This window comes from Lates calcarifer, linkage group LG19, assembly GCF_001640805.2.
Source record: "Lates calcarifer isolate ASB-BC8 linkage group LG19, TLL_Latcal_v3, whole genome shotgun sequence".
In the NCBI taxonomy this organism is placed as follows: domain Eukaryota; kingdom Metazoa; phylum Chordata; class Actinopteri; family Centropomidae; genus Lates; species Lates calcarifer.
The window spans coordinates 17,052,189-17,075,159 of record NC_066851.1 but is presented as its reverse complement, the minus strand read 5'-3'; the positions used below and the strand labels follow the sequence as shown (position 1 = coordinate 17,075,159).

Below are 22,971 nucleotides of genomic sequence, written 5' to 3'. Positions count from 1 at the left end.
GACCTGTAAAACCAGCCAAGATGTTGATGCAGACTGTGTTGGTTCTGTTGGTGAAGATGGTGATGTTACTTTTGCTGCTGCTGAGTGTCTGCACTGGTATCAACAGAAATCTGGACAGACTCCAAAGCTCCTAATAAACTCTGTAAGCACACGTGAATCAGGAACACCAGATCGGTTTAGTGGCAGTGGAAGCGGCTCTGACTTCACTTTGACCATCAGTGGAGTTCAGGCTGAAGATGCAGCAGTTTACTACTGTCAGAGTCTACATGAAATAAACAGTGCCTATGTGTTCACACAGTGATTTGTAGTCGTACAAAAACCTCCTTCAGTCAGACTGCAGAGACACTGAGCTGTTACAGCAGGAACTGACTGCAGCTGCTGAAGAAGAAGAGACTCTGACACAGACCACTGAACACAGAGCTCACACTAACCTCACCAAGCACCAAACATGCACACACTTTGCAGTTTCTTAGGTTCACCTAAAAGAGTTTTATATGCAATCTAATTAAACAGTCCTACAATAAATCCAACCTTCATGAAGGTTAAAATGTTCAGTTTGTTACGTTAGGATTTAAATTTGTTTTGGAACCTCTGAGCAGACACAGACAACAGTTGAAGGTTAAGGTTAAGTTGTTCTTTTACTGAATATTTTGAGAGTCTTGAGTGGGGGCAAGAGAGGAGAATGAAGAGGGACTGGAGGACCAGGAGACCTGCAGCAGCCAGGTGAGGGTGGAGGCCTGGGCGTGGTGATGAGCAGGTGAGTGGAAGGCAGCAGCACCAGACCAGATAAACACAGAGAAGCAATGCAGACCAGCCTGGTTCTGAGTGGTTGGAAAGCCAGAATTGTTATTCTGAGCTTGATGATTGCTCAATGAGCTGCAGGTGTGCAGGATGTTGATGGGCGACAGGTGAGCTGGGGAGCCAGGAAATGTGCCCCACACACACACACACACACACACACACACAGACCAGGGAGGTGGAGACACCAGGAAAGCCAGGAGAAAACACCAGAAAACACTGGAGAGACCTGAGGAGACAGAGGGAGCAGTCTGTGATGCTGGTGAATTGTATTTCAGTATACAGACAGATGAGACCATTATTTTGTCCACTGTCAAACATTATAGATATGAACATTTCATTCTGAGGTCAGTATTGATACAGTTTGCCAGCAGGAGGCACCACACGCCTGTTAATGAGGACAAAGACAAAAAAGAGAAATGTTCACATTAAAGACAAAAAACAAAAGTTAAAATTCTCTAAATGAACTTGTCTGAATAAATGGTCAAATAATCATCAGGACAAGATGAAGGTTCACTCTGTGTCACTCCTACTGTTTCTTGTTTCACATGAACAGGTGTGTGTTTGCCTTCTGTAATGTATTTTGCATGACTTTTCTGCATCACTGCTCCTCAGAGTTTAAGTTCTCATGTCACAGAGAGTCTGAACTGTTTTCATGCACTCACACTGAAAACTGCATCAGGATGATGTTTCCAGTAACTCTGCTGATCGTGTTGGGTTTTCTCAGTCAGGGTGAGAGAATCTGAAAATGTTTGGTGCAAATCTAATCTGTGTTCTCCTTTTTATTTTCCTTTAATTTTGTTCTCTATTCTTTATTTCTGTTATAGCCTGAACCCTTGTTCGATGGACTTTAAATGTTTCTTTTTTAAGATTTTTCATTTCCCATTTCAGAGTCTTCTGCCAACAACTTTCTGACTCAGACTGACAAATCCAAGTCTGTTAGTCTTGGAGGGACTGTGACCATCAGCGCCACAGGGAGTTCAAATATTGGTGGCACTCTCTACTGGTACCTTCAGAAACCAGGACAGGCTCCCAAACTTCTTATATACAGTGTATCAACTCTATACTCAGGAACTCCATCTCGATTCAGTGGTAGTAGATCTGGTTCTCAGTACACTTTAACCATCAGTGGAGTTCAGGCTGAAGATGCTGGAGATTACTACTGTCTTGGCTACCATGGTAGTGGAGTGTTCACACAGTGATTTAGAGTCATACAAAAACCTCCTTCAGTTTGACTGAAGTGAAAACAGCCTGCTGCAGGTGCAGAGGGTTGGTGAAGAGACTGTGAGGAGAATAACTGGTCCAGTGAACACAACACAAGAGTCATCAAGCAGAACCACAATGAATCGAAATAAAACTCAAACAATCTCACAGATAGTTCCTAACATGCAGCTTTAACTTAAACATTCATCATCAAATCTTGTCTAGTAAGAGGATTGTTGAAATCTCTTACAAATATTCATCAGATAAAAGACCAAACACTTCATCATGTCATGTATCAGTTGAAGCTTTATTAGCAAAAACATCAGTCAGACAGTTATTAAGCACACTCACATCCAGCTGCTGAGCTCCACACATTGCTCTCTAAGTTGTTGTTGTCCAACACTTTGCAGCAGTGTTGTTCTCTGTCACACAAAGCTTTACTTTCCTCTACAAAGATTAAAACTCATATTGATGAGAGCAGCAGGTGTGTTCCTCCTGCTCCCCCCACACACAGCTCCTGTCCTGGGCTTCACTCAGCCCCTCTAGCCCTCACACTGGCTCCTGCGGAGGGACTGGATCTGGCTGTGGGCATGATGGAGGACCTTGCAGGAGTACAGCTCTCCTTTCATCCAGCGCTCCCGGCTCAGGCTCAGGGTGCTGCTGCTGCTGTAGCGTCCGCTCTTCTCCTCCTCTGAGCTGTCCAGGACCCCCTCTGTCACCGCTGTACCGTCCACCTCCCAGCTCACCACGGCTCCCTGAGGAGAGTAGCCAGTCAGCAGGCAGGCCAGCGTGGCCGAGCCCCCAGAGAGCTGCTCAGAGGAGGGGGGAAGCAGAGAGACTGAGGGCCTGACCATGGAGCCAGCTGGAGGAGAGAGCAGAGACACACAAGGAGCACATTAACTTCCACTGTAGGACACACAGCTGAACATGACACACTTATGATACATGACAGAGGTTAACACTACTGAGGAGTCACTGTGTTTTATGATACTGTGATCAGACAGAGGAGAGGAGGCAAGAAACGGGATAAAATGAAGGTTCAACACATAAAATGGTAAAATTTCATTTAGCAAGTTTCATAAATGATCATTACACAAAATGCTCATATCTGCTTTATAATGTTTGACAGTAAAAACTCATCTCTGCAATGATGTTGTTGTGGAGAAAAGTGTAATGTCTGTACACAATTAAAGACTTTGTCATCTGTCTGTTTCACTTCCTTTTTACTACATCAAACTAATGAACTGTGAGCGCAAACTAAAACTGGATTTGATGAACATTTAAACTCACTCACTTCTTTATCAGCATAATATAGTCTGATAACAGTTTTAGTGTTTAATTTTGATTAATTAAGTTTAATTAACTTTTAATTAATGTATTAAGATTAATTAAGAAAGACAGCTGATGTAATTTTTTAAATGTTAAAATCTTCCATGGACAAATTTCACAAACACATTGTGTTAAACAAATATTCAGTTAAAATATGAGAACATTTTAATTACTTACACCAAACTATATAATTTTCTGTAAAATTGCATCAAACATGAAAAATATTTACCCAAAATGTGATGTTAGCCAGACTTGATTACTAACAAAATATCCACATCATATTAAAGATCCAAAAAATAAATGTTTATTTCTTCACATTCTGATGCTAAATTTAGTTTAATGTTTTCTGTTGTAGAAATGAGAAAATTCTGATACTTACAGTGAATGATGAGTTTGGTTCCTCCACCAAAAGTGTACCACAGTAATACAAAGTCATTAAGTGGCCGTACAAAAACCTCCTGCACTGTCAACAAGAAACTATCCACTGAAAATTCACCTTTAATCTGCATAATTAATACTTTGTTATAATGTACACAATTATCAGTCATGCGGCCTGAAATTTCTAAATGTATTAATTTCATTTTTGCCTTTTTTTAAACTTTTCAAAACCGAGAGACAAACTGTTCATTTTCCCCTACAAGAAATTCATATTGAAAAATGATTTCAAAAACAATTTAACAGAACTTTAAAGTTAACAAGAAACAGGATGTTTCAAAAATATTTAGAATTACAAGAGTATAACAAAAAGCTTTCAAAACTATAATGTATGTGTACATACCCTACAGTTAAAAACAAGGGAAAGAAATACACATATTGTATCAACAGAAGTGACACCATTTTAATCCAGATCCTGAAAATCCGCAAATTTCCTTCTGATTTATTTTCCTATTCCATTAAGATGATATTTAGTGTAAATCCAAGCAGTATTTCTCCTGATTCAGTGTCCCACGTTGCCTTCAGTGTGTTGAGAGCAGAGAAATCATTTCCATAGAGAGGAGGCTTTGCATGGTCAGCTGATCCTGATCCAGTGAACTGAGAAGGTTTATAGTCCTGTGAGTTCAACACTGCAGGACTCAGATCTGTCAGTCAACACAGCAGAAAGCACAACCACCATGACTCTCATCACCATCCTCATCTGGACGCTGGCCTGCTGCTGTTTTACAGGTTCATTCACTCAGCAACATTTCAAACATGATGTGCTGCCTTTTCTCTCATTTCTTTCTGCTGATAAATGAATGATTTGTTTTTGTCTGCAGGATGCAGCGGTCAGGTGACTGTGACTCAGCCTCCAGTAGTGACATTTACTCCAGGATCCACTGTCACTATCACCTGTAAAACCAGCCAAGATGTTGATGCAGACTGTGCTAGTTTTGTTGGTGAAGATGGTGATGTTACTTTTGCTAAGTGTCTGCACTGGTATCAACAGAAATCTGGACAGCCTCCAAAGCTCCTAATAAACTCTGTGAGCACACGTGAATCAGGAACACCAGATCGGTTTAGTGGCAGTGGAAGCGGCTCTGACTTCACTTTGACCATCAGTGGAGTTCAGGCTGAAGATGCAGCAGTTTACTACTGTCAGAGTGAACATAGCATAAACAGTGCCTGGGTGTTCACACAGTGATTTGTAGTCGTACAAAAACCTCCTTCAGTCAGACTGCAGAGACACTGAGCTGTTATATCAGGAACTGACTGCAGCTGCTGAAGAGGAAGAGACTCTGACACAGACCACTGAACACAGAGCTCACACTAACCTCACCAAGCACCAAACATGCACACACTTTGCAGTTTCTTAGGTTCACCTAAAAGAGTTTTATATGCAATCTAATTAAACAGTCCTACAATAAATCCAACCTTCATGAAGGTTAAAATGTTCAGTCATGTTAGGATTTAAATTTGTTTTGGAACCTCTGAGCAGACACAGACAACAGTTGTAGGTTAAGGTTAAGTTGTTCTTTTACTGAATATTTTGAGAGTCCTGAGTGGGGGCAAGAGAGGAGAATGAAGAGGGACTGGAGGACCAGGAGACCTGCAGCAGCCAGGTGAGGGTGGAGGCCTGGGCGTGGTGATGAGCAGGTGAGTGGAAGGCAGCAGCACCAGACCAGATAAACACAGAGAAGCAATGCAGACCAGCCTGGTTCTGAGTGGTTGGAAAGCCAGAATTGTTATTCTGAGCTTGATGATTGCCCAATGAGCTGCAGGTGTGCAGGATGTTGATGGGCGACAGGTGAGCTGGGGAGCCAGGAAACGTGCCCCACACACACACACACACACACACACACACACACACACACACAGACCAGGGAGGTGGAGACACCAGGGAAGCCAGGAGAAAACACCAGAAAACACTGGAGAGACCTGAGGAGACAGAGGGAGCAGTGACACAGTTTGAAAACAGTTGAAACTGTTTCACAGAGGTTTTAATTAAACTCTATGATCAGTTTGGAGGCTGCAGTCTGTGATGCTGGTGAATTGTATTTCAGTATACAGACAGATGAGACCATTATTTTGTCCACTGTCAAACATTATAGATATGAACATTTCATTCTGAGGTCAGTATTGATACAGTTTGCCAGCAGGAGGCACCACACACCTGCTAATGAGGACAAAGACAAAAAAGAGAAATGTTCACATTAAAGACAAAAAACAAAAGTTAAAATTCTCTAAATGAACTTGCCTGAATAAATGGTCAAATAATCATCAGGACGAGATGAAGGTTCACTCTGTGTCACTCCTACTGTTTCTTGTTTCACATGAACAGGTGTGTGTTTGCCTTCTGTAATGTATTTTGCATGACTTTTCTGCATCACTGCTCCTCAGAGTTTAAGTTCTCATGTCACAGAGAGTCTGAACTGTTTTCATGCACTCACACTGAAAACTGCATCAGGATGATGTTTCCAGTAACTCTGCTGATCATGTTGGGTTTTCTCAGTCAGGGTGAGAGAATCTGAAAATGTTTGGTGCAAATCTAATCTGTGTTCTCCTTTTTATTTTCCTTTAATTTTTTTTTCTATTCTACATTTTGCTTGTAACCTGAACTTCTGTCGAACAGACTTCAAATGTTTCCTTTTTAAGATTTTTCATTTCTCATTTCAGAGTCTTCTGCCAACAAATTTCTGACTCAGACTGACAAATCCAAGTCTGTTAGTCTTGGAGGGACTGTGACCATCAGCGCCACAGGGAGCTCAGATATTGATGATGATCTCAGTTGGTACCTTCAGAAACCTGGACAGGCTCCCAAACTTCTTATATACAAAGCGTCAACTCTAAACTCAGGAACTCCGTCTCGATTCAGTGGCAGTAGATCTGGTTCTCAGTACACTTTAACCATCAGTGGAGTTCAGGCTGAAGATCTTGGAGATTACTACTGTTTTGGTGCACATGGTGGTGGAGTGTTCACACAGTGATTTAGAGTCGTACAAAAACCTCCTTCACTTTGACTGAAGTGAAAACAGCCTGCTGCAGGTGCAGAGGGTTGGTGAAGAGACTGTGAGGAGAATAACTGGTCCAGTGAACACAACACAAGAGTCATCAAGCAGAACCACAATGAATCGAAATAAAACTGAGACAAACTCACAGACATATTTCCACACACAGTTTTAGACTAACATTCAATTCCATCTCCTTATGGTGAGGCTGAGGAAACTACATTCTTCTTGGACTGAAGCTGCTGACTGCAGAAAATATTTCTGAATAAAACAATCAGAAATAGAAGAAGTCCAAACAGAAACTAACATTTCCAGAATTTAAAAGTGCAAAATGTGAAAAAGTAAGAAAACTAGAACAATCTCCTGTATCATTGGTATATTATAAAGAATGATATTGAAACAATCAAGAATTTATTTTTCATGATGTATATATTGTAAAATAAGTACAAAGACAATAACTCATGATAATACACAATTTACTTAATTTGTTGTTAAATCATCAACTGCACATCTAACGTAAAATTTTTCTTCTGTTCCCTTAAGATGATATTTAATGTAAATCCAAGCAGTATTTCTCCTGATTCAGTGTCCCACGTTGCCTTCAGTGTGTTGAGAGCAGAGAAATCATTTCCATAGAGAGGAGGCTTTGCATGGTCAGCTGATCCTGATCCAGTGAACTGAGAAGGTTTATAGTCCTGTGAGTTCAACACTGCAGGACTCAGATCTGTCAGTCAACACAGCAGAAAGCACAACCACCATGACTCTCATCACCATCCTCATCTGGACGCTGGCCTGCTGCTGTTTTACAGGTTCATTCACTCAGCAACATTTCAAACATGATGTGCTGCCTTTTCTCTCATTTCTTTCTGCTGATAAATGAATGATTTGTTTTTGTCTGCAGGATGCAGCGGTCAGGTGACTGTGACTCAGCCTCCAGTAGTGACATTTACTCCAGGATCCACTGTCACTATCACCTGTAAAACCAGCCAAGCTGTTGATGTATACTGTGCTAGTGCTGCTGCTGCTGCTGCTGAGTGTCTGCACTGGTATCAGCAGAAATCTGGACAGCCTCCAAAGCTCCTAATAAGTGTTGTAAGTGACCATGAATCAGGAACACCAGCTCGGTTTAGTGGCAGTGGAAGCGGCTCTGACTTCACTTTGACCATCAGTGGAGTTCAGGCTGAAGATGCAGCAGTTTATTACTGTAAGAGTGTACACAGTGGACCGGTGTTTACACAGTGATTTGTAGTCGTACAAAAACCTCCCTCAGTCAGACTGCAGAGACACTGAGCTGTTACAGCAGGAACTGACTGCAGCTGCTGAAGAAGAGACTCTGACACAGACCACTGAACACAGAGCTCACACTAACCTCACCAAGCACAAACAAAAACACACTAATTCTTCTAAAACGACTCATCCTTCCTTATAAACTTTAGGGCACCATTTAAGAGTTTCACAGTTTAATTGTTATTAAAGCACCTCTACATTCCATTGGTAAAGAGTGTATTTTTAATGTACTACATTTGTTTGAATGCAGTATGTTTGAGGGCAGTGTTGATCAGATGTAAGACTGCAACAACATGTCCAGTAGACACAGGTGACTGTTGGCCTGCACCGTTAGAGGCATTTGAATAATAAGCGTCACTGCACATCATGCACAGGATGTCAGGTCTTCTGCAGGGTCTTCTAAAGAGTCCTTAGAGCCACAGTGCTGATTCCAAAACATTTTCCTCAAACCGGTTGTGTGGCGTTGTCTCCTCAAACCGCACACAAGTTTCCGCGTTCTGTGGGGAAAGCTGAACTTTGGATATAATGCGGAAGGAAAGTTGCACCAGCCTGTGGGACAATAAAAACTTGCGTGCCTCCTACTCTCCCGCTTTTCAGAACATAGACTGTCATTTATTTCATAAAAGTTTGACTGAGCTACGATTGCGCCGTCTTCACGTGAACACTTCTTCAGGTTGCGTCAATTATCGCGCGCTCGTGCCTCAGTGGTCTTGAAGTGTGAAAATGAGTGACCAGAGAAGAGACGCTTTCAAAACAGTACTTCAGTTGTCGTGTCAACTTCTGTGGGTAGGTGAGACTTTATTACTGTTGTATTGTATTCCTCTTTTATACTGCATCTTTCACATGTTATAATTATAAACGAGGTTGTCATTTATGCTAGTTTTTAATTTTACGTGCTGCTTCTACGTTACACATTATTTAAATAATGTAAACGGGTTACAAGAGGAAGAGGCTCTATGTAGCTATATTTGTTATGTGTAAATGTATTTCGCTATATAATATAATGTACGTGTTTGAGTCTCATAGGTCATATGACACAAAAGTGCACAAGTGCGCGTGATTTTAAAGGAAGTAGCTGCAGTGTGAAAACTGCAGGGCACATTCACCAAAAAAAAAAAAAAAAAAAAAACTGTCGGTCGTCACGTGGGCTAAGTGTTCAAAAAAACAAACAAACCTTAAACTGTAAACTGTTTTGTATTCAGGCTATTCGTGTGTTTGTTTTGTTTTACTTTACAGGGCTGAGTCACGGTCATGTAACTCAGATCTCTTGTAATAAGCTTATGCTGTGGTGACAGAGTTTTTGGAGAAAGTTCAGAAATAAAGTTTGAAAATAGCAGGCCACACACACACACACACACACACACACACACACACAACTTGTGGAAAGTAGAAGTGACCAGCTCCCTCATGGCTGTCTGGAGAATTCATGTTGATTAATCAGTTTTAAATCATTACCAGAGAAATTTGTTTTCAGAATATTATGGACAAAATCTTAAACTTAAAATGTCCTTATCCTGTTAGGAGACTACATTTAGTCAGTTGATTTCCCATGACATGGAGTCATGCTGTCACTGTTTCCAAACAAGAAATAGATCACTACCAAATTCTCCGTAAAGCCACAAGTTGTTGTTTTAAATGGATTAAACAAACAGATTATTCCCTTAATAATGATGGAGGAAAGCAGGTAGCAATACTCTGTATGAATAGATTCTTGTTCTCAGTGAGTGCAGAGGCATACTGTCTGTGATGTCATATTGAATCAAGAAAGAAAAAGCCAACAGTCTTTCTTTCTTTTCTTTTTTTTAACTTTTAGGTGGTAGGGTTGGTAGTGGGCTTGAGCGGCGTCTATCTGCTGATGAAATACACACAGAACAGCTTATATTTTTCTAATGCCTACATCATCCTGCCAGCTGTCTTCGCTCTCGCAAGCGCTGCTTTCCTATTGGCCAGCGGGTGCCTCGGCTCGTGGCTGAGCCTCAGGGATTCCACCTGTCTGCAGGGACTGGTAAGATTGTCGGAGTGTGTATGGATGAGGGGATCTGTGTTTGGACTGTACATAATGGAGTGTTTTCTTCTCCAGTTTGTTTATCTACTAGTTGTGGTCTTTTGTCTGGAGGGTACGGCATCAGCGTTGGCTTATTTCCACTCTACAAAGGTACACAAGTTACACTAAAGTTCATGTGCACTGAACTGGAGTTGTTAGATTATTAGTTGGCAGATAAGTCATGTTGTGTTCTTTGTGTCCTCTGCATTCTTCTTTAGCTGGATTCTGAGATAACTTCCCTCCGTGGAGTGTTTCAGAATTACACGGGCAGCAGCCAGGACCCCAACTCTCGAACTGTGGATGCTACACAAGAGGAGGTGAGTGTCCAGTCCATTCCAGTTATCACATACATTGGTAGAGTACATGATGTTACCTGACCTATAAAGGACATGTTTGTCAAGGCTATCTTTGCTTACGGCCATACCACTCTGAATATGCCCGATCTCGTCTGATCTCGGAAGCTAAGCAGAGTCGGGCCTGGTTAGTACTTGGATGGGAGACTGCCTGGGAATACCAGGTGCTGTAAGCTTTTACACTTCTCTTTACAACCAGCAGAGGGTGCTGTCTCTTGAAGTAGTCTCTACTCAAGAAGAAGAAGAAGTGTCTGTAGTGTATAGTAACCGTAACAGACTGTGGTCTTGTGACACTTGGTTGTGGCCTCAAATCATCCATGCATGAACTCACTTTGTCTCACAGGAGATGGATCAAACCAAAATCCTGCCCATAACAACTCTCACGTTTCCTTGAGGTCTACTGGTAAGATTTCTGGGGTTTTTTATAGTTTGATAGTGACTGGGCGTTTTATGTTATGACCCCTAATAGTTGCAGTGTTGCGGCATCCATGACTACAGTGACTGGCTTAAAACCTCCTGGTTTAACCGGACTGGAGGACTCTTTGTTCCTCACAGCTGCTGCAACTCTACTTTCCCCTCCTGCAATGGCACTGTGGACCAGCCATGGCAGCTTTACACAAAGGTAGACATCAAGATAAATTCAGTGCTTGTAAAGATAAAAACACTCCAGCATAGATGTCTGATTGGTCCTCTCTGTTTCTGTGTGTTTCTTTTCTAATGTCTCACTCTTTCAGGGCTGCCAAGTGAAGATGGAGAAGGTTTTACAGTTTGTGCTGAATTTTATCATCTGGGGCTCCCCAGTGGTTTTTCTGGTAGAGGTAAGAAACACCTTATGACTGTTGATTCTGTGTACACTTTATATGTACACCAAATTAAAAATGAAACACAGATACAGAGGAGCTTTTGTTATTAGACTGGCAGTTCCTTAAAGCTGCAATAATATATTTTTTATTATTTTTATTTTGACCAAATTGTATTTTGCTTTAAAAGTGATTGGAATTGTTGCCAATTACTCTTCTATTGATAAGCTAACTCAGTAATTTCTGCTCTTGCAGTGTGCTAATAATAACAGAATGGACCAAAACAGGGAAATAACAGGCCATAAAACCAAAACAAAGAGCTCAGAAAAACATCATAGAGCTGAGACAAACTGTAGATATTTCTGTAGCTTCTTCACCGATCAGTTCTTCACTTCTACACATAGTAATTTGACCCATTGGTAGATTATATATATTAAAAGTAAGTTTGAGTTGCGTTTGCTGGATGAACACTTTTGCTCTATTTGAGTCACATTCTTACACTGCAGACATGAAATCCCTTCATGGACTACTAGTGGTCAAGGTGCTTTTCATTAAAAACATTGTGCAAGCATTATTGATTAACTGTCCTGCTGCAGTATCGTGCCATTTAATTATTTTAATAGAAAATGTGTCTGCTAAGTTTCAAAAGTGAATTATTGTTTAATTAGGCAGTTAATCTGAATCTTCTTCTCCTGAATCTCCTCTTATCCTCTAGGTGATTGTGTTTTTGACAGTGGCACAGCTGATGAGGGGCCAACTGCATATACAATATCAGGTACTGGACAAAAACTAAAGACACTGTGACAGATGGGGCAGCACTGTGACTGTGACCCCTCTCTCTCTCTTTCTCACCTGTTCCACTACTGCACAATTAATACTGGTTTGCTTCAGTACACTACAAAACATGCAACATATAAGTGAAAAATCTATGCATGTAATACATTTGTGTTGTTCATTACTGAATATATGACACCAAAAAGATGGTGGAGGTTTATGGAAAGTTGTTTATTGCTTTAAATATACTGTTGCACCATTCAGTCATTATATTTTTAGGCCCAGCAATGTAGTATGATGAGGCCGAGTGGTAATAAAGGGACAATCAAATTCATAGTGATGTATCACAGCTTCTCTTTGGTGAATATGAGCTGTTGCTATCATTATGTTTTGCCTACACATGCCTGGAGCTCTCCCTCATATTTTCCAGTATACCAGTGTTAAACAAATCAATGTTACACAATGATTTGTGTTTAGGTATGTAAGGTTATATTGTGTTGACCTTGATTTTTGATTGTGAGTGTGTGTTATTATTGTATACACAGCACAATTCTCACTGTCTCTATATGTAATATTTCATTGTTTGTCAGGGATATTTCTGAAGGGGACAATAAACTAAAACTAAAACTAATTTACCTGCACTAAGCTGTTGATTACAACACTACTTCATGATCTGTATACATGCCCCTTATATTTACCACATATTTTTGTTTGTTCATTATATGCTGCACTCTTAGTATTGTCCCATAAGTTTGATGTTCTCTGCAAGTATTATAGTGTACCAAGTCTGTGTACTGGTTGCATATTACACTAGACCTGAACCTATACGTCAATACACTGATTAATGCCTGCTCAAAAACTAAATTTCCTCCAGGATCAAAATAAACTTGAAGCTGAAAGTTGATATATAGAGTATTTTAGTTTATTATGTACACATAAAGCTAATGGAGTCTTAAAAAAAGGCACAGCAACAACTCTCTGCCTAGCGCAGTATAGTTGAGCAGCACCACAAACTACAAAGTGAACAGTTAACCTGGGTGTATGCTGACCATGGATGTTGACCTCGCCGGCTCCTCTGCAGAGGCGTGGCCGGGCGAGAGTGGGCGTGGCGAGGATAGTCACGTAGCTCCTTCCTCTACTCGTCTTCTACGTGAGGTCGACTTGGAGGGAAGTGAACGTTGCCAAGGGAGAAAAAAATAATAGGAGAGGAAAGCAGAAACATCAACTACGCCCAATAAGCTGGTAAGATTTGACATGTTGACAAGTCTCAGCTGTATACTTTGATATCTCGACGTTTGTATGTTTGTCAAATTACTGCCGTGCCGTTCTTGCGGCCCTTTGTAACCACCGGTCAGGTAACGGTGGCTAACGTTAGCCTCCGTGGCCTGTTAGCAGGCCGCTGGGGTTTAGGCGCGGGGACAGAAACGCAGTGATCCAACGCTCTTCAAAATAGGGCCACGGTGCTTTGCGTTAGCTAGCCGGTAAGAGAGCGCCACGTAAGCTATCCTCCTACCGCAGTGCGAGTGGCTGTCTTAATCGGTATGCGTTAAGATGTAGATAAGTAATACCTGTTTTTGTCGAGCATGATTAGACATTTGCCTACTCTTCTAATCACAGAGGAGCGAGCATGCTGCTGCTAGCTTGCTAATGCTAGACATGCTAATCAGGCCTCTGCACGTTTCCGAGATGGAGAGCTACTCGTGAATTGATACGAAAGCAAAAGAGAAAAAAAAAACGAAAATGCAATACTAAAGCAGGATTTGTGGTAGCAGAGTGCAGTTTGAAGCTGTGTCTGTTGAAATTTTTATATTAGCCGTCTTTAGTTGTTCACCATGTAACGTTTATTCGAAAGCAATGTTGTCTGTTTGTGGCACTGTTTTTTGTAACATCCTCAGCGTCTGTCTCAGTATGAGCTATAAGTGGTGTTCAAGTGCTACAGTGAGGTTGTCCAGAGAAAGCAGGTAAAGTTGTGGGGACACCAGCTGAGGTGTTTTCAATTACTGTTGTACAAATTCTGCCCTAAACCTCCTACAACAGCTCCACTTTTCAGTGGAGTACTATGCTAAATATTAACACTGCAGAGTGGGTTTACATTAAGAGTAGTGGTGCTCATTACTTAATAATTTAAAAACACTTTTAAACTGAAACACCACAACATACCCAAACTTTCTCCATGTCAGTTGTTGCCATCCAATGCCTCAACTGGACCTGGTTATCTTACAGGGAAATACAGCTTGTGTTTTTATCTGGGGTAATTCTTTGAGATATTATGTGAGTTTTTTCCTTAAAATTCAGGGTATATATATCAGAAAGTTTTTAAAAAATCTCTGAAGAAAAATCTAGATTCGTAAATATTTTATCTATCCTTGAATGAATGAAGCATCTTTTATTGCATAATCCATCTGTCAGTGCTACTATGGTTATTTGAGTCCAGGTTGCGTCGATTTAATTAATCATATTATTAAGAGTTATTATTATATACTGCTGGGAAGTGCTGGAAAAATGTGATATGATAACAACTAATTCTAGGTGATTTAATCCCTGTTGGTTTTCCATCTTATTTTAATACTTTGGGCAGAATGATCGTTACACCAATATTAAATTTAATTGTATATGTTATTAAAGGGGCTTAAATTTAACTTGGTTAACTTTGTATAAGCCCTGAAATTAGCCTTAGTTGTGAAAATCCAACAGACCCTTTTTTTTCTCCTGACAATCAATGTTTTGTTTCATTGGGAGGTTCCCACCCTCCATGTTTACCATGATCATACAGTGGTCTAAAGAGTGTTTAACATGACCTTACACATGACAGATTTTACTCTGCAAATAAAAAGGTGGATGTGCTCTGCATTGCCAGAGGTGTGAGAGGAAAATGTAATATCCACTTTAACCAAAGCATGAGACTGACCACCTTTTTCAGTTGTACTGGCTGAAGCCAGACATACCAACACTGCAGATCTTGCATTAATTTTATGATAAACTGACCATTACAAAAAATATAGCCACCTACACATCTGGCTCATCTATGCAGTGATATTAATGACAAGTTCTCAAGCACTGTGCACAGCAACATGCAGGATGTTGTGTAAGCATGCAGCAGTTTACAAATGATGCAAACTCATTACCAAAGAAAGGAGACATTGGTGACACACGATGACATGTCTGCCCTCTTTACAACCTCCTACATGACTCTGAAGAGTTGACAACCTTGCAAAATGGTTTCATAAATTGCTGCCGATGTTGTGTTTTTGCTTTTTTTAAAAAAAGGTATCACATATTTGTGACGTCTATATTTTCTTTATGCCATGTTCTTATGCTTATTTGCTCAATGCCCCACTGAGCCTTTTGATTTTTGTCCCCATCCAGCCTTAGGAGCAGTGAAGTGTCTTCATGGCAGTTCGTCGAGGACACATTAAGTACTTGAAAGTGAGTATGAGATCTCTGCTCCCATTCAAACCATACGCTGCAGCATGTGACCTTATCAACTGAGTTAACTGAATTGAATATACAGACTCACCATACTGAGAATTGGACAGAGCCCTGTTATAAATTTGTGTACAAGATGAAGACTATACTCACTTATTCTGGTAAAACTAATGGTTTTATATTCTTTACAAGTGAGGTGGCATTAAGAGTATTCAAAAACAAACGCGCGTGCCAGCTCCCACCAGCTTTGCCCATGTTTACTGGTTTAATACAGGACTCTCCTTCATCCTCTGAGGCAGTGTATGTTACCCACCAGAATACACAATCACAACCTTTCTCTTGCATGAATGGACCACTGTCAGGTCGACCGCTGGATCGGTTCCCATTTCGAGCCTGATCCTATTTCAGAGTCCAGCAAATGTGTCCACCATGGTACACCCCACTAAACAGATAGCGGAAGTAATGTTTTATAAGTATAATGAGGTGATGCTTCATTCTTATTTTGAGCAGATTACATTGTTTACTTAACTATTCTGACCCCTCAGATTGGTTGAAAAGACCGCAGTCTAACATGTGATTAAGGTAATCTGGGGATAAAACAGTTACTTACATTCTTTGCAAATACTAACCTTTTGTGTATGGCCTTTATATTGAATTCCTTAGTTTAAATTTCACATCGTCTTAGTGTAAACCACTACACTGAGACCAATTTGCAGCTTAAATTCAGTCACATGCTTGTGTAATAGTTACCATTATGTGACCTTAAATGTTTCGCTCCCTGCTATTCTGTTGTATTGAACTATAATTACACCGCATGTACATTGTTAGCCCTTTGTGAGCAGAAAGTTCCAGGAGTCTTTTTTGCACATTACTCTTTGTATTTCCACTGCATCTGAGGATGTGTGAAGATTAGACGAATTAGTTGGAAAAAATTGTGGTGCAGTTGTCAAACACAAGGAAATGACAACACAGTCATAAATGAATGAGAGGGAGATATACGGAGGTGGAAAAAGAAACTGAAACTGTCTCCAAACTAAGCACTCTACTTAGTGTTTTATGATCAGCAAATAAAATTTCTCTCGTTCGCTCACGTTGATCTTTCATTGCAGCACATTCACATGCACTCTCCTTATTGCACTCTTTAAAAAGCCAGGAAGCCGACGACAAAGCCTAACCTTGTGTTTAATGTTAATAAATAACAAGAAATGTCTGCTCCTCCTCCTAATATCAACACTACTTTCTTTCTTATGAATGGAGTGGTACATAAGTTGAAGCAGCTGCTGCATCTGTGTGTGATCAGTCAGCAACAGTCAGCCCTCCAAACTCCACTGTCCCAAGTTCCTGAAAGCACTACCCCCCTGGAGCAGGGACTTTTTCATGCAGGAACTAAATTTAGTCCCTGGTTCTTCCAGTCGACTGGTAATTCTGTGTGCTTTTCATGAATTTGCATAACGCTTGAGAGATTAGCCACAAACAGATTGGTCTTTTTTTTTAAAGAGCATATGTGGGGGGAAAAAACTTTAAACATTTCTTAAGATAAAAATGTTGTATTACATGGGAGCTTTCCAGATAGCATGCACCTCCTGTTATGTTATTATACCCACTGTGTGCTCTGCTTTCTGTGTCAGTGATGTAATGGGGTCGTTTGAGGTAGCAGGGTAGAGGCGAGGTCAGTGAAGCCTGCAGAGTATAAAATATAGGACGTGTATGGGACACTGTTCACTCTGACTTTGACTTTGTGCTGCTGGCAGCAATTTAATTAGAAAATAATTTGTTTGAATTTACTTCTTTTAGTGGACATCTTTTACATATTACCTGTGTATGTGTAAAGTTTGCAGGCTTTTGTGCCTGTTAAAGCTTTTTATAATTTTTTTTTTTTGTTCTTTCTACGCTGCGTGCTTACTTTGCTTCGTGTTTTTTCGGCCCACCTGGCTGACTTGCAGGAGGTGTATGACATGTCGAACGGTTATGAAGACCACATGGGAGGGGACGAGGGGAAGGATGCCAAGACCAACCTGATAGTGAACTACCTGCCTCAGAGCATGACGCAGGATGAGCTGCGGAGCCTCTTCAGCAGCATCGGAGAGGTGGAGTCTGCCAAGCTGATTCGAGACAAAGTTGCAGGTATGCTACGCTCTGAAGCGATAAGACCTGTGACAGACCAGATCGACGCTTAAACACATGATTTTCTTTTTAAATGGCAATGGATTCCTGTTACACACTTGGCAAAAAAAATAAATACAAGTTGTGGCAAGAACCTCTGAGTATATCAGTAGTGATCCAGCTTTATGTCTTAGAGAATAGTTTGGCCTGTCAGTCATTTTCAAATGAGTTTGTCTTTATGGGCAGGGTATCTACTAAAGGGCTGTTCTCTGGCTCCTCTGTCCTGATTTATAATGTAACTTTTATTTGAAAGATTTCCCAAATTGATTTTCTTGCTTGAGTTGGGTAGTAGTTCACTCAAAGCCTTTCACCACCACAGACTTGTTTTATTTATTCCAACCAGTCCAACCCTGTTTAATTGTAGACAGTTTCTTTGTTTGTTTGTTTAGACTAGCATGCAATGTTAAGATTTGTTTTTGTTTTTAAATATTTATTTGTTTGCAGCTTTTTTTGAACTATACAACGTTTTTTTGTTTTATTTTATTGTTTTCCTTTTTTTTTCTCTAGGCCACAGTTTAGGGTACGGATTTGTTAACTATCTTAACCCTAGTGATGCAGACAGAGCTATCAGTACACTGAATGGACTAAGGCTACAGTCCAAAACTATCAAGGTAACGTGCAATAAGGTGTTCTACAATTCTCAAACCAAAGATGTCATGTCATATAACTCTCCTGTGGCTCCTGTGCTGTCCGCTAACTAGCTAGTACATGTCAGCCCGAGGAAGTGATACTGCTTTTACAGCTCACTTACTGCCCTATCTGACATGTCTGTTGAGTTTGATTTTAATTTCACTTATTTTATTTGACACATTCTGTCAGATTCTGTATTTTGTGTATTTAATTCTTTTAAAAAAGTACCTTTTTGATCAGTTTGATTTCATTTTTTTGTTGCTGTAATGTTCGTTTATGCTTCTGACTTCACTCATTTTTGCTCAGATGGAAGACTTAATAACTTAAACCACTTAGGGGACAGTTTGTTTATCAGAGAATTTTATTTAGTTTTCTTTTGATAGTCCAAAAGTGTTGTTTTTAATAAATAGACAACACCTTTCAGATGAATGATTTGGTAACAGTGCAGTAGCTCTAAGTGCTTGTTGTACTCTTGATAGTTTTTTTGTTACTTTACTTTGTACATGTGTATCAGCGTTTTAATCAGGTGATTGTTGCTTCCTGTTACCAGGTTTCATATGCACGGCCCAGCTCTGATACAATAAAGGATGCCAACCTGTATATCAGCGGCCTGCCAAAGTCCATGACCCAGAAAGACGTGGAGGACATGTTTTCACGTTACGGACGCATCATTAATTCCCGGGTACTTGTTGATCAGGGTACAGGTACGACAGGTGAATGACTTCCTTGCTTTTTAAAATTCCTTACAGTAACAGTAGCCACCAGAGAGCAGCTATATTCACTCTGAAATGTAGTTGCGCTGCTCGTATTAGAATAGGCAGTCACCAGCTGCTCTCTCGTACCTAGGTGTGTCCCGTGGGGTGGCTTTCATTCGCTTTGACAAGCGGGCGGAGGCGGAGGACGCCGTCAAGAACCTCAACGGCCAGAAGCCACCAGGGGCCTCTGAACCAATCACAGTGAAATTTGCTGCCAACCCAAACCAGGCAAAGAACACACAGCTCATTTCTCAGCTCTACCACAACCAGTCCCGGCGCTTCGGAGGGCCCTTACACCACCAAGCACAGCGGTTTAGGTGAGAGAAGTTGTGAACGTAGGACTTTATCTTACTTTAAACCACAGCTAGTTTCAGACAAGCCACAGGTAATTTCAGACAAGTCGCTGCTCTGTGTGTTGTTTGTGATAACCAAGTGACTAGTGATGGCTTGTTTTAACTCTCATTTATCTAAAGAGAGTACACATGAAACGACTAAACACGTCAGTCATACTCAAAACATGAAGATGCCTATCTTGGACTGAGGAAAATAAGGAGAAACATTTGAAAAAGTTTGGAAACTTGTGATAGTTGTGAAAGTTCTTAAATGCATGAAGATGTACTGGTATTATTACTGTCTCTGAATGTATGTGTGTAACATGTCCCGACTCAATGAAAAACCTCTCATTGTAGGTTTTCTCCCATGGGTGTTGATCACATGGGCAGCATGGGTGGCGTCAGTGTGCCCGGGAACTCCACCTCCGGCTGGTGCATCTTCATTTACAACCTGGGCCAGGACGCCGACGAGAGCATCCTGTGGCAGATGTTTGGCCCGTTCGGCGCAGTCACCAACGTCAAGGTGATCCGAGACTTCAACACCAACAAGTGCAAGGGCTTCGGCTTCGTTACCATGACAAACTACGAGGAGGCGGCCATGGCCATTGCCAGCCTCAACGGCTACCGGCTCGGAGACAAGATACTGCAAGTGTCCTTTAAGACCAACAAGGGCCACAAATAGAGAGAGGCTGGACAATCAGGTGTAGAGGAGGAGGCGGGAGGGGAAATGACCTGCGCCAGGCTTTTATTTGATTGAGCGAAAGTTTAAGTCTGGCACATCACTTTGGGTTTTAGTGTATTCAGAGTTAAATGAGACGTTCGCTCTTCTGCACCTTTGTACTCGTCTAAAAGAGTGTCTAGCTGATTTTTTTTTCTTTTTCTTTTGTTTTTTTCATCTTTATAGTCATGCTTTGGGGCTTGTGGACACTCAGTAGTTTTAATTTTTAGGGAGAGGATTTACAGGGCAAAATCCCAAGATACCCCCAAGATAACATTTGAAAATGACCTTAAAAAAATAAAATACTGTCCATTTGTGTTGCATGTACTGTGGGAACTAGATAAAGAGGCAGGCAAACAGTGCACTGAAAATACAGAGCGTGAGGAAAGCCCTGCAAATTGTTCTCCACGTATTGAAGTTTGAGTGAATAATTCAGTGTCTAAAGAAGGTGAAGAACAATATGTTGCCAGGAGCCAGTGGTTGTTTCATTTTGGGAAAGCAGTGCTTTGTCCTGGATCCTCATCATAAGTAGAAATAGATGCCTTAAACGATCATCCAGCGGACACACAAACCTACAATGCCACTCACTGTCTTTTGAGTCAATCTAAGAGCAAAGCACTTTTAACGAGTCTGTTTTAGGTTACTATGAATATCAGTTTTTTGATGTTAATCTATGACTTTTGCTCACCCTCCAACCAGTTGAACAGTTTTAAACATGACAAGCTCTGGAGGGAAAGGTTTTTTTTGTTATCCCTATGTAAAGTGTCTTTTTATTCTATTCTGAGTTATATTTCAGGAGCGTCCTGTTGAAAATGATCCCCCCGTCAGTGAGTAGAGTATTGAGATGGACCAAAGACAGGGAGAGATTTGATCCTATAACCCCAGAAGAGTTTTTTCTCCGCAGATTTTCACAAGGTAAATTCACATCTTTTTAGATTTTTTTGGTTTGTTTATTTTATTTTATTTTATTTTTTTGAACAGGTACTAAGGCTATATCTGACACTGACTGAGAGCAACATCATTCAGACTCAGTTTGCCGTTCTGTTTTGTTTTTTCTTTCATTTTGAGTTAATTTGATTTCTTTTTGTTTGGATTTTTTTTCTTTTTCTTTGTAGAGGCTTAGATTTTTATTTGTTACAATGTAAGTTACAAACTTGTTTTAACGAAGTTCTTATCTCAAGTTTGTAGAGAAATTAATGGCCTTTGTTAATGATTTCAGTTTAGATTTGCTTTCTTTTGATCCATTTCTTTTGTTTTTGGTTGTTTCACTTTGAACATAAACCATTAAATTTTATTTTGTTTTGCTGAAAGTTTTGTTTCGTTTGTTTCTTTTTTTATTTACCTTTTTTAGATTTGGTTTGGAGTTTTGTTCTGTTATTTTTCTAGTAGTAAATCTGCGGCGCTGATATAAAGATCCCTGGTCACGCAAAAACGGACTATGGGTTACACAGTGTTTTAACAACCAAAACAGGCTAAAAAATTTTTTTGACAGATTAACAACATATGGACCAATGTTAATGGATATAAGGTTATTTAAACTGTGCACAGACACTTGAAGGAAAGTTGTACAGCAGACATTTTATGAAGTAACATTTCTGACATGGCCAGATAATTATAAACCACTGAAGAGTAACATAATTAGCAAATTGAAGCTGTTTGTGGTCACTTTTGGTGCAGTTGTCTTTTAGGCAGTTGTGAGTTGAATGTCAGGATTATTTATTGTCACCTGACTTAGTAAATCTGCTTTTTTGATACCTAGCTGTTTGGGATGGGCTGTGTTTGATGACATGAGAAAAACGTTTTAGGCTTTTAGATCCAAACCCATTGAGCTGATATTTGTCTGATGGCTTTACTGTTAATTAGTGAGGACTTAGCTTTGTTTACATGCTCAGTCAAACACTTTTCATATCGTCCATTCAGACAACGTTATTGTCATATCACTGCTCATCTTTTTCTAGTGATGAATTTGGTAGATTGTTTTGTTCTCTACGGCGGTTGAAATGTGGAGTATTAGCATCAGTACTGTAATTGTTTACAAAATTATTTAAGCCAACCATAAATTGAACAGAGGAACCACTCGGAAGTAGCTAATGATTTTTGAGGACAGTACCTGCTCACACTTTTTTAGGATTCACTTTTAAAACCCAATTCCCTCCCCAGCAATAATTCACCTAACACTTCATTAAATGGGTAGTTAATCTATTTAATCGATCTCTGAAAGGAGTATTTCCATCACACAGCTTCAGATTTTCCTCTTAAAAGTGCTTTTTGATTTAGTATTTCCATGTTATGTTTGTGTCACAATCCTTAACTTTGTGCAATACTTGGTGACTTGCTCAAAGCAGGTGATAGACATTTGTTGTAGTGTTGGACTGTCATCGTTTTTTGATAATTTCTTTTTTCTACTGACATGTTACTGCTTAGTTTTCTCAGCAGTTTAGTTGGATTTGCATGACAGATGCAAGTGAATTTGTTTTAGGGGCAGTCAGACAAAACTGCATTCCGCCTTAATTTATAAATGGATATGGTGTATTTTACATCAGAGGAGGCGCAAGTATTTATTTGACATACTTTGTCATACTTGTTACTTATTGGAGTGTTTTTAATGGATTATTGATTTTTGTTTTGTTTATTGAACGGACACTAAGTTGAAGTCCATTAAATGTCTTCTAACCTTGGATCATTTCAATAAAAACATGGTGCAATAGCATTGTTGTAACATGACTACATTACCTGTTTTACTCCTCAGCAAGCGAACAAGTGGACACAGATGAAGTGATGGAAGACAATGGCAATGAAATATGAGTTGGGGGTTGTCATAGTTTCAGCAAAGATGAATGCCTTATCTTGTGAAATCACCTGACCTTCAGCTGATCACATGGTACAGACCCTGTTATTACCTTCTGAGACCAGATGGTGGTGACATGGCTGCAT

At 40.2% G+C, this 22,971-nt stretch overlaps 3 protein-coding genes, 1 non-coding gene and 1 gene segment (V, D, J or C); 4 read left to right on the top strand and 1 right to left on the bottom strand.

Moving 5' to 3' along the window:
• The first annotated feature begins 1,409 nt into the window (after window positions 1–1,409).
• LOC108874845 (Ig kappa chain V region Mem5) overlaps window positions 1,410–22,971 on the top strand; it is a 43,838-nt gene continuing 22,276 nt past the window's right edge. The window contains exons 1-2 of the mRNA XM_051078060.1: window positions 1,410–1,530; window positions 1,690–1,993. Of these exons, the coding sequence (XP_050934017.1) occupies window positions 1,482–1,530; window positions 1,690–1,993 (353 nt within the window). The 5' untranslated portion in view covers window positions 1,410–1,481. The remainder of the gene's footprint in view (window positions 1,531–1,689; window positions 1,994–22,971) is intronic.
• LOC108874875 (Ig kappa chain V-III region MOPC 63-like) overlaps window positions 2,290–22,971 on the bottom strand; it is a 34,164-nt gene continuing 13,482 nt past the window's right edge. Inside the window, 2 exon segments of the V gene segment in view lie at window positions 2,290–2,863; window positions 3,710–3,747. Of these exon segments, the coding sequence occupies window positions 2,544–2,863; window positions 3,710–3,747 (358 nt within the window).
• LOC108874874 (tetraspanin-3) lies at window positions 8,434–12,644 on the top strand. The gene is made up of 7 exons (XM_018663419.2): window positions 8,434–8,828; window positions 9,856–10,047; window positions 10,123–10,197; window positions 10,305–10,403; window positions 10,909–11,061; window positions 11,174–11,257; window positions 11,955–12,644. The coding sequence occupies exons 1-7, from the start codon at window positions 8,766–8,768 to the stop codon at window positions 12,030–12,032; spliced, it is 744 nt and encodes a 247-aa protein (XP_018518935.1). The 5' UTR covers window positions 8,434–8,765; the 3' UTR covers window positions 12,033–12,644.
• Window positions 10,497–10,615, top strand: LOC127143648 (5S ribosomal RNA). Its single transcript, XR_007815216.1, has one exon. It is a non-coding gene; the product is annotated as a 5S ribosomal RNA (ribosomal RNA).
• Window positions 13,111–22,747, top strand: elavl1a (ELAV like RNA binding protein 1a). 4 transcript variants are annotated; one of them, XM_018663418.2, is made up of 7 exons: window positions 13,111–13,255; window positions 15,380–15,439; window positions 17,383–17,563; window positions 18,110–18,213; window positions 18,783–18,936; window positions 19,079–19,304; window positions 19,677–22,747. In XM_018663418.2, exons 2-7 carry the CDS (start codon window positions 15,404–15,406, stop codon window positions 19,999–20,001), a joined length of 1,026 nt encoding a protein of 341 aa, XP_018518934.1. In that variant the 5' UTR covers window positions 13,111–13,255; window positions 15,380–15,403; the 3' UTR covers window positions 20,002–22,747. The 4 variants fall into 4 exon arrangements, with proteins under 4 accessions (XP_018518934.1, XP_018518933.1, XP_050934015.1 ...); XM_018663417.2 differs by having other exon boundaries at window positions 13,112–13,255; window positions 18,783–18,945; XM_051078058.1 differs by having other exon boundaries at window positions 13,112–13,255; window positions 15,380–15,440; window positions 17,372–17,563.